Source organism: Diadema antillarum, unplaced genomic scaffold (genome assembly GCF_040938485.1).
Source record: "Diadema antillarum isolate AM-2024a unplaced genomic scaffold, OU_Dant_1.0 scf00000056, whole genome shotgun sequence".
NCBI classification, from domain to species: Eukaryota; Metazoa; Echinodermata; class Echinoidea; order Diadematoida; family Diadematidae; genus Diadema; species Diadema antillarum.
In genome coordinates, this window is record NW_027270945.1 from 267916 (window position 1) to 279867 (window position 11952).

Below are 11952 nucleotides of genomic sequence, written 5' to 3' on the forward strand. Positions count from 1 at the left end.
GTGATGGTCACGCCGCTGCGCCCCGCCCGGCCGCCGCGGCGCAGAGGCTAGGGTCGCAGCGTGACAGCGGCCCGCGGTAGATTCTCACAGGCTGTGTGGATTCTTCAAGCGCGCTTTCTCACATGTTTCAGACCGATGTTAGCGGACAAAAATTACACGTACTGGCGTGTAAACTTTTCGTTGCCAATCTAAAGATAAAAATAGGCGTTGGATGACCAGTTGACGTCGATTTCAGAAATCAGATTCAGTTGTCTTAGCGTACCGTCAGCTACCATAATCTTTATTTTATTATTATATCAAATAAAATCTTTATTTTATATAAAACGTAAAGAAAGGAAAATAATATAGTGAGATGAAGTTGTATATATTTTGATAATAAGGATATATGTTTTGAAATTGGGGTGGTATTGTATATTTTAATTTGTTTGTGTATAAATGTATCTTTGATCAATTTGTTTGTGAGTACGTAACTGTAACTGAGTGTGTTTTTTTTTTACAATGTATGATGTGTTTACATGTTTTTCTGTATTTATTGTCCTTTGTCTTTGCCTTGTGCCTCCTGTTCAATCCAGGAGACAACCTAGGCCTTTCATGTTACATTGTTTATTGATATAATAAAGAATGCTGAACAACAAATTATTATCATTATTATTATTATTATTATTATTGTTATTATTATTATCATTATCATCATCATCATTATCATTATCATTATCATTGTATTTCTTAAGGGAATTTAGCTGGTAGGATTTTTTTTGAATACTTTCACTGGTTCTTATTGGGTTTAGTTTTCCTCTTTTTTTTTTCTTCTTTTTTTTTGGCGGTGCAAGTGGATGTAAAAGAGATGAACACACGTAATGTTTATCGGAACCTGTGATATTTCATGTGCGTGTGTGTACATGTGTGTGTGTGTATGGTGTGTGTTTTTTCGAATATTCTTTTCTCAAATTATCAACTGAAGTGGAGATTGCAATTTAATTTTGCGATATTTGACAAGAATAATGTCCAAGTTTATCGGTTATTAGAATTGAAATTGAAACTGTTTTAAAGGACAATGTATGAAACGCTTTGTTAAGGGTGACGGTGGAGATAGAACTGGTCGGAGCCTTGAGTCGCCGCGACTGTATAATTTCTGCTAACCAACTGGGAACTACAATTGAATATACATGCATTTCTCTCGGGTGAGCGTGGATCGATCGCACTATACTGGTTGACTGCATTAGTGGTCAGACCTTAACCCTAACCAGGCCGGGCTTTTTGGCCTGTTCTGTGGCCGGGGGAGGGTTGATTCACTCCCCCCGCCCCCCCCCCCCCCCCCCCCCCCCCGAGATCTCGGCCGTCGATCGCCCTTAAAATTGGCATACTTGTCGCGTAATCTACCAAACTATAAAAGAAAAAAAAATGAATTTGGTAACATTATTCCTTGTATAGCATTTCTAACAATGCACTTAAAAAAAAACTGGTATCAAAGTTAATTTCTAATGTATTCTATTATTTTTATGAATTTCTTATGTATTTCTTTGTTTTTCGACCTTTATTTTCATTTTTTTCCACAAAATTTATTACAGAACCTATTTTAAGCATTAATTTTGCTAAAATTGATTGATTTCAGCCATTGAAAGTGAAAACAATCATATCTTTTTGAATGAGGTGAGAAAAGTCTATTTGCATACACTTTGTACACAAAATCACGTTTTTGATCCATTTTCGGTCTGACAGGCATGTGTAAAAGGTCGTGCAGCATCGTAACGGTATGTCCGATTTTCGCGAAAATGGTGTCATAAGATATGAGAGACTTGAAAGTAAAAAGTCAGCGAGCGGCGCGGTCAAAAAAAAAATCGCGCTGCAGAATGGTCGCGGAAAATGTGGGGGGGGGGGGTGACTCAACCCCCACCCCCCCCCCCGGCCCTTTTAGGGTTAAGGAGATAAATTTGTGTCACCTAACGTTTTCAAATATTACATATCATTCAAATAACCCATGATTTTCTGCTGACGGATATACAGATTTTCCATACACTGTCTCCCGTATAGTGCCTTTGCAGATGCAGGCCAATCTTACATTATCATTCACGCCATCTGGACTCCATGTGAAGGTGTGTTGAATGAATCCAACTGAGAAGAGGTTTATACTTGACATACAAGACAGTGTATGCTTTATTCTCTCACCATGCAGTTTTGGGATGATTGCTTTATACACGTTGGCTGATGATTTTATATTCATAATCTTTAATTAAAGGGATAATATATAGCTTGCGTTGAGGTGGGGATTCAGATATCAACTTTTTGTGAGATAATGAAACCTCTTTTAAAACAAAAAGAGCATACAACTCTAAGAGGAAAGTTTATTTGACGAAAACAGTCTTTGAAATGGCTGATATCTTTAAAAAAACAGAAAAAGAGGTCCTAATAAAAAGATGGTACCCACCTTTTAATTAGGACCACTTATACTTTATTTTTGGATGTAGCCATTTCAAATCTGGTTTTTATTTAATCTCAACTCTTCTTGTAGGCCTACCGACCATTTCATGTATTTCGGAGGTTTTTCATCACCTCACAACAAGAAAGTTAGAATCTGAATTCCTCACTGATCTTAACCAAGACCATGGCATCCTTTTCAGCAGTAAGTACACATTATAACACTCAAGGCCCTACACTCAAAAGCGAAATGCTCGGCTAATGTTGAATTTGAACTTGTTTGAATTGCATTAAATTCATTTCTGATATCTCACAGCAAGGTGATGCAATACATCACCGGGACAAATAAGAATCATTGGTTATAGCCTATCACGTAAAATTAAATAACTATATAAGTGAACGCAACATTTCTGAGCCTATTCCGTTCCTCACCGGGGTTATTAATATATACAAGGTGCAACGGCTGCGTTTGACATGACATGACGTATAATTTGTTGCAGGAATTACGCTTTTTGCCGGTTACGATACTCTACTCTGCGTAAGTGACATACTGTGATATATATTCGATATGCGTGTCTGACTTATCTGACTCAATCACCATGCCATAAGACTTGATATTTCCATGTGAATTTTGAAGTGAAATGGTGGTGACAAGAAAGCAGGGTCGGACATCGGACCAACGAAGATCTCCTATACAGCCTGCCGGCAATTCCCGGCGGAAACCAGAGGACACAGAAGCCCAAAATCTGGCTGCTCAGTCAACCATCACCATGGCTACATCAAGCGAAGCTTTGAAAGAAACCATTGAACACCAGATAATAGATGCATTGTCAGGCGAAGCCATGATGAAAAGACTAGTGGAAGCGGTTGCTACTGCCGTCAAAGAAGCTGTAACGCAGAGCGTCTATGCGGCCATTTCCATGGACTTTGAGAAGCTCCAAAAGCAGCAATCAGCCCTCGAGAAGGAAATCACAGGCCTTCAGAGGGAGTTGGCTTCTTCAAAACGTCTCATCGAAGAACAAGAGCAGTATTCGAGGAGAAACTGCCTGAGATTCCTCGGAATACCAGAACAACCAAGTGAAGACACAGACAAGATCATCGTCGAACTCGTCAACGACAAACTAGGCGTCCCATTGGCAGTCGGCGACATCGATAGATCACATCGAGTGTCGCCGAAACCAGGATCTCCACAGAAGGGACCACGACCCATCATCATCAAATTTGCGCGATACAACGTCAGAAACCAAGTGTACCGAGCGAAGCGAAAGCTCAAGGGATCGCGTGTGGTTGTGCTCGAGGACATCACAGTGTTTCGTCGAAATCTCATCAAAGAAGCATCGAAGAAATCCTCCGTGAAAAGGTGCTGGACATCCGACGGCAAAATCACAGCCCTCGTACACGAACCTGGACAAGCTGACAAAAAGGTACACATCACATCGATAACAGACATCGAACGACTGAATTGATTATTCTCTATACGCATTCAATCCTAAACGAACACATGCAAGCATATCACTCTTAATGAAAACATCCGGCTGCTTTTGTTTAGTTTGTGCTAATGTTATACAACATACCAATGCTATTCGTTGTACCTCTTGTGAAGGCTGGTGTCATACGTACTGCTTAAGTAACGATGTGAACAATGATAAATGGAAGTGTCGAAAATGTAGTTTTCTCGAACTGCCGGGTTATTATGATCATTAATGCAGTCAGTTCTGAATCCAATATCAGTAGCACAGAAGACAATCTGGATACTAGTTTTGAATATTGTAGCTTCGAACGCGTCAATAAGACAATGTCAAGCCATAATGGTTTTAATGTTTCTCATTTGAATATATGTTCTCTTTATAAACGTATCGATGAAGTAAAACATCTGTTTCAAAATAGTCAATTTCATATTGCTTCATTCAGTGAAACATGGTTAGATAACACTATTCCAGATGAATGCGTCAATGTAGATGGGTATAACATTGTTAGGAAAGATAGAAACAGGAAAGGAGGTGGAGTTGCAATCTATGTAAAAAATGATGTGATTTATAAGATAAGAGAGGATATGTATGATGAAGAGCTTGAGATGATTGTACTCCAAATTGAATTAGCCAAACAAAAACCATTTCTTGTTTGTGTATGGTATCGTCCACCCAACTCCCAGGTGTCATCTTTTGATAAGTTATCCCAAGTATTCCAAAAGATAGAGGCAGTAGGCCTAGATGTACTTGTCATGGGTGATTTCAATTGTGATATGCTCAGATCAAACACCAATCGATATGCTGCGCATCTTAAACGTCTTACCAAAGATTTTAATCTGACACAACTTATAGATAAACCAACTAGAGTTACAAGCTGTTCGTCTACTCTGATTGATTTGATATTTACCTCTAACACTGAAAAGATCATTTACTGTGATGTAGTCGAGATCGGTTTGAGTGATCATTATATGATTGTTGCTTCGTGGGGTAATGTAAAACAGAAGTGTAATAGTCATAGATATATGATTTCACGGAATATAAGAAAATTAGATACTGAACATTTTCAGACGGAGTTGGCTGGCGTAGATTGGAGTAATGTGTATCAAGAGAGTGACACTGAATTGGCGTATGATAATTTCATAAATAAATTTCGCTCGATTTTGGATAAGCATGCACCACTGAGAATGAGGCGTGTTAAGCAAAATAATGATATTCCGTGGTTAAATAAAGAGGTTAAAGATATGATGAAGCAAAGAGATAGTTTAAAAAAGAAAGCTAAGGTTTATGGTAATCCAAGTGATTGGGAAAGTTGCCGTAAGTTACGAAATAAAGTAACAAGTAAGCTTCATAAGCTGAAAACTGATTATATTCAGAGTAGTATTGAACGTAATTCTGGTGACAGTGGAAAGACGTGGAAAACATTACGCTGTGTGATTCCTAAGAAGCGTTGTAACCCCAGTGTATACTCTGTTCAAGTTGATGGTGATGTAATTGAAGATAATCGTGAGGTTGCTGAGTTATTCAATGAATATTTTACTAAGATTGTTGGCAAACTAAAGAGTCAATGTGAATTTGGGGATGGTTTCTTGAAATATTTTTGTGAATCTGTGAAATCGAAATTTGAATTTAATTCAGTAACAGAGATTGAAGTTGAGGAAATTTTACACGAGCTTTCGATGAATAAATCTACTGGGCTGGACAATATACCGGCAAAGGTCATTAAAATCGCAGGCTCGCTTATTGTGTCACCCCTAACACATGTGATCAATTTGTCTTTGAAAAACGGCATTGTTCCGACCGAATGGAAGACTGCTAAAGTCATTCCTTTGCCTAAGTGTAACAGTGCTTTTGAAATGTCCAACTATCGTCCTATTTCTGTACTGCCGGTATTGTCAAAAGTTCTAGAGAGAGTGGTCCAGCGACAAGTAACTAAATACTTGAACGAGAATTTAATTCTCTCTTGTAAACAATCGGGTTTTCGTGCAAACCACTCAACCAATACTGCCCTGTTAAATGTTGTTGAAGATTTACAGGATAGTATGGACAAAGGTCTTATTACTTGCCTTGTTACTTTAGATCTTAAGAAGGCATTCGACATGGTGGATCATGCTATTCTAGTAGAGAAGCTGAAGCATTATGGTTTTGATGAGGGAAGTGTGTCCTGGTTCCAAAGCTACTTAACTGGTAGACTTCAGGCCACTATGGTGAATGGATATACTTCATCGCACAGGAGAGTCGAGTTCGGTGTACCTCAAGGATCGATACTCGGCCCACTGCTGTTTTTGTTGTTTATTAATGATATTCCAAATGCAATACAACACTGCCAACTATCACTTTATGCTGATGACACTTGTCTCTATTTTTCATCTAGCGATCCTCATGTTATGTCTGTATCAATTAATGAAGATTTACAAAGTATTTCGTCATGGCTCACGCATAACAAATTGATTCTGAATGCGGCAAAGTCTGAATATATGCTTATTGGTTCCCAAAGGCGATTGACTAGATTTAATGATGATCTGATTAAACTTGCTATAGGTGGGGAAATTTTGAACCGTGTTTCAAAATGTAAATATCTGGGAGTGATTTTTTATTCTACTTTAAATTGGAAATATCATATTGATTATATTCGTAGCAAGGTTGTTAAGAGTTTATTTCTTCTTCGCAAAGCAAAATCATTTTTGAATACTCATATTATAAAAATGTTGTATCACACAATTATTCAATCTCATTTTGATTATTGTTCTTCTGTATGGACCAGTGCTAATAAGTCACATCTGAATATACTTTTTATTTTACAGAAAAGAGCTTTGAGAATTATTCTAAATGCTGATATGTTTGCACGAAGTGATGAATTATACAATCAGTCAGGAATTGAACCTCTCCAAAGGAGATGGAAAAAAATGAACCTTATTCTCCTGTTTAAATGTATCCATCATACTGCGCCTGAATACCTTGCCAATCGAATATGCATGCAAACTTCGCAATATTCTCTCCGTAATACTTTATGTAAAATATTTTTGCCAAAACCAAATACAAATTTTAAACGGAACAGTTTTTTATATTCTAGTGCAATATTGTTTAATAGTCTACCGTATGATATTCGTTCGAGTGATACAATCTGTATTTTTAAACGGAATATAAGAAGATATGATTTGTTTTGAGGCTGCGTTTTAAATACACATATTTTTTTGTTGTTATTATACATACATTGATTAATATTCATATCACGAATGATTGTTTGCATACTCTGGCAGAAAATTCAATTCATCTAGGCACATTTTTCATGCTTTTGAAGTAAATAGGAATACTTGTACTTTTTATGTTGAGTATTTTTATTTTTATTCTTGTTTGTTTGTTGTATACAGTTATTTTTGTAATTTGTATGTATTGTTTTACCCTGTAAATCATTGTATTTTTACGTGGACCCCTTTGAAAATCAGTCTTGTACTGAAAGGGCTATCCACCCTGTGAATGGAAATAAATAAATAAATAAATAAAAATAAATACAAGTGTATAGGCTCGGACTAAATAAAAGCTTTGTGTGACTGAATCAACCATGAAAACAATGCTTCAAGTAAGCCAGGATCTTATCTGTAAGTAGGCCAACAGTATAGCATTGATATAATCGACTCCCTCTGTTATGTTGCCCTGTAAGTATGATCGAGATTCCTTATACGAGAAAGAAATCAAGGATAAAGATATTCAGTTCTTAATAATAGCTGATAATTATGATAATAAAGGAAAACAGAAAAAGAGGCTGGAACAAAAAGAAAATGTATTACATTGTTAAGTATGTTTGCTTTACTTTCGCATAATAAGCACGACTTCGTTGAAGAATATTTGGAAATGCCAAACTGCAGTGGCGGATCCAGAGGGGGGCGCAACCGGCGCACGCCCCCCCCCCTTTATTTTTCGTAAAAAAACAAAAGAAATAAAAAGAAAAACAATGAAATGAAACCCGGAAGTGGCACCAGAAATATTAGTCACGCCCCCCCCCCCCCCCCCCTTACAGAATTCCTGGATCCGCCCCTGAAACTGTATCTCAAAAAGATGATCAAGAGTGTAACAGATGAAATAGGCATCTGCTTACATATCACTGGAGAGGGAATGAAAATCATTTTATTACGTTGCGAAACGAAGAAATCTTATTTTGTTTTATCTTTTTCTGAAGTGAAATTTGAACTGCAGGAGAAACTTCGATGGTCTGCTTCAAGCTGCGAGCTATTCACCGATGTGTTGCTCCTTTGCCCTGGGACGTAATCTCAAATCTCAAAATTGGCAGTCCAAAGAATGGCAGACAAATTTGGTCGGCAACCGATACATTAGAGTTCGAGCATACACTACGCTGTTTATGTACATTGTGTGTGTCCCATACGTCGACGTTTGTGTTGGGAACCGGATCTCTACGCTCGATGTGTTGTGTTTTCAGACATTCTGGCGCTTGAAGTGGACATAATGGCAGCTAATCGAAACATAACTTATGTAAAGCCATCTGAACCCAGTTTCCTCACTAAGTTCAAGAAAGATGTTGGATACAAGGAGGGTCCGACAGTCGATTCGAAGGTCAGATATTTACCCTCTAACTAAACACTAACACTCGTAACAGTTAACGTTATTGCGTACGGTATATTATTTAGCCCGACCAGACGCTGTGCGAAGCAACAACAGCCTGTCGCTATTTATACAGCGACTGGGCTGTGTATGGTATAGAACCTACTACAGCTGTTGTAAGTTGTAATGGTAACCGCGACTCCAACACGTTCATGTCAGGCTGTTCCTGGCTTACAGCGCCCTGCTCATGATCATGTAAAAAGTGACAACATTAAGTATTTGTAATGTATATGATATATAGTTAGAATGTGTGTGTGTCACGTTTCTTTTGAAGTAAGCTTTTTGTGGTGGTGACTGTTCTGGAAGCTATTTTGCAGGGTAGGGTAGGGTAACTAGGGCATTTCATACTATGGTGGCCAGTAACTAGGGATATTAAAGACACTCTGTAATGATGAAAGACAGCTGTCGATGTTTAATTTGTTTTGGCCTTGAAAGATGTGCCATTTCCTTTGGTCTTTAAAAAGAGAGGGATATAGTATGTCTAATGCTTTTTCTTCAAGTTTCCTAACAACTTGAGTGACTTCAATTAGCAAAGTTATCTGAATAAGCTATTGTTATATAATATGTACACCTGTATATTATATTATGTATAGACGTATACGTCTATGCAAGACTGGTTAGGACTGTATTAATTTTTTTTTCTCCTCCACTAGATCTATAAAGTACAGGCCAGTGTCTGTTGTATTTTTTTACGTTTGTACTGAAGTAGTATTATGAACAATGTTATTTTACAATTTAATAGTACCGGTATTGAATTGATAAATTCAAACAGGATGTTCCAATTTTAAGTTAATCTTTCTTTACACTACCCGTATACTCTTTTTCTCTTCCAGAAGCCATGTAAACACTCTTCAATTGTTCAAAGAAGTCCATTCTGTGCAACCCTGCTGAAATTTACTGAACCCAACCGATAACTGTAATTCTTGCAACACGGAACCCCACATCTACCCCACTTTAAAAAAAAAAAGGAAGATGCAGTACACAGTCACACCAGGGAATAATTTTACTTCTCAAATTTGATTTAAACAGTTTTGATTAGTGGTAAAATACTTAAAACACAGTTCTGTATAGTCCTATGTTAAAAAAAAAAAAAAAAAAAAAAAAAAAAACTGCTACACTCAAGACATTTTGTATACAAATTTGTAGCAGTCACATAAATATAAATGCATAGCAAATTGTGATGCGATACAAGTACCAGGAAAATTATTCCCTGTACACATATCAATATGATACAAAACAAACATTTTACATTTTGGTAGACGGAACATTATCTGTTTTTGAACTTGTCTGATTTGATGTCTTGTGCTTGTCTCGACAGAAAGAATTACCCCAACTGGATGACCTTCCTGACAGACCGGACGAAGAGGATGAGAAGCCGGTGGTGGTGGTCCTGAAAAAAGGAGATCTCACCCAGGAAGAGGCAGACCAGGCACTGAAGGAGATTAACAGCCAAGAAGAGAAAGAGGATGAGGATCAAGGTAAAGAAGATGTAGTATACCCATCTGAGCTGGCTGGGGTTCACTACCAGTACCAGTACTTATTAACTCTTTATGCTTCACGATGTAAATCCACTGTGTGCCACATTATTCTGAAACTGCAATGTAGGCATGCTTTGGGAAAACATTGTTTCTCAGATCCATGTAGCTTTTTATAGATTTTTGTTAGGCAGGACATGCAATGAGTCAAGTTGTAGAAAAAATGCCAAGATGTTCTATGATGTAAATTTCATGACAAATTGATGATTTCTTCTTTCTTTCAAAAGACCGGTATCTAATATATTGTCCAGGCACAACTTTTGCACACACACACACACACATAAAAAAAGAAGAAGAAGAAGAAAGAAAGAAAAAAAAAACAGAGACAGAAACTTAGAATATACTCACAAGTCCAATATAGGGAATGCAGCGTGGTATTCAATCACCACGTAATGCAAGCTGCATACGACAGGAATGGAATCGCGAGTGAAGCTTTCATTGTACTGCGGCATTTGGTGATTTATCAGTCGGTTTGGGCGGGTTTGCACGTTTGAGCAAAATATGCGAATTTGGCATGCCATCAACTGAGTTGGGCAAGTGAACTTTGCATAAAAAGAGTGTTAATGTATTAAGAAGTATTGGTAGCTGTGCCATGTCAACACACAAGCTTGTTATGCAGTGGGAGAGGAAAAGCAACTACTCTCTTGTGTGCTTTTTTTCTCTTTCTTGTATTAGAAAATGGCTTACATTATGTTCCTATTCACAGAACTTTTACTTCAACAATTTGATATATACATTGTATTGCAAAACAAAGAAATCAGAAACTCATAAGTAATTCTCAATTGTTACAGGTATTGACTTTATGGTTTTCATGATATTTGACAATAATATTTCCACCTTTACTGTAGGTGCCTACTGGGTAGTGTTCCTATGGTTTTGGTTATCAGTCATGTACAAAATATTGCCATGTCACTGTAAGTAGATCCTCAAGTACGGGGCTTTTTGATAGCTAGCAAGGCTAGATGCAAAACCATTTCTTTGAATAAATTTGCATTTTTCATCCTGGCAATAGTTGGCAGAGAAAACCTTCTGTTTGTTTGTTGACATGATTTGTATTTTTCTGTTTCACCCCTATCTTGCAGATCCTGGTGATGGTAGGATCAGGTTTCGTAAACCAACAAAGCGGAGCCAAAGCGACAAATCAGACCTGAATGTGTCCTCGTCGAAGAAGTCCAAAGATAAGAAAAAGGCCAGGATGGACAGAGACAAATCAGGAAAGAAGGTTAAAAATTCCAGCCTCTTATCCTTTGGAGGGGATGAAGAAGAGGAGGAAGACACTTGAATGTTTGAGGCAGATATAACAAGGAATTCAGAGAACTGTAAGCTGCCTTCACAGGAGCTGCCAAAAGAGCAAGGTGGGGCCATGATCAAGGATCCAAGTGAGCACCTTCCAAATTGGCACAGTTTACTGTAAAACATGATATATTCGCAACATGGAATTTTTGCGAACATTCCTCATTTTACAGCAGATTCCTGGACACAAAGACCTTCAAAATACATGTAGCTTCTTTGTGGCATTCAGCTGTTGTCACAGTGACTTCTCGTGACAGCAGCACTGTACGTCTGTCACCAAAAGAGGGCAGCAGTCTATCTGCAGCTTATACACTGTGTTCCTATTGTACCAAACATGGTATGCCACAATTTCATGGCACTGAAGAAGAAGTCAGATCCTAAAATGAATATGTCTTTATATCTATACACTTTATTTGTTCTAGTGTTGCAAATTTTGATAAATGGAAAAAAAAAAAGACTGTTGGTCCTGAGGACTTTGTTGTAAACGGAGTCGCTTGTAGAGCAAGATAGCTGCAACACTTTCATCATTTTTGTGATGTCATATTCAGTATGATGTCCTTGTTAAGAACCAACTTTGACACATTTCTCTGTGCATGTTATATAAGCTGAAATCAAAACATGAACTT

At 37.6% G+C, this 11952-nt stretch overlaps 1 protein-coding gene across 1 annotated transcript; it reads left to right on the top strand.

Moving 5' to 3' along the window:
- The first annotated feature begins 8274 nt into the window (after nucleotides 1–8274).
- Nucleotides 8275–11692, top strand: LOC139715836 (uncharacterized protein KIAA1143 homolog). Its single transcript, XM_071627371.1, has 3 exons — nucleotides 8275–8450; nucleotides 9817–9976; nucleotides 11116–11692. Exons 1-3 carry the CDS (start codon nucleotides 8343–8345, stop codon nucleotides 11313–11315), a joined length of 468 nt encoding a protein of 155 aa, XP_071483472.1. The 5' UTR covers nucleotides 8275–8342; the 3' UTR covers nucleotides 11316–11692.
- The last annotated feature ends 260 nt before the right edge of the window (nucleotides 11693–11952 follow it).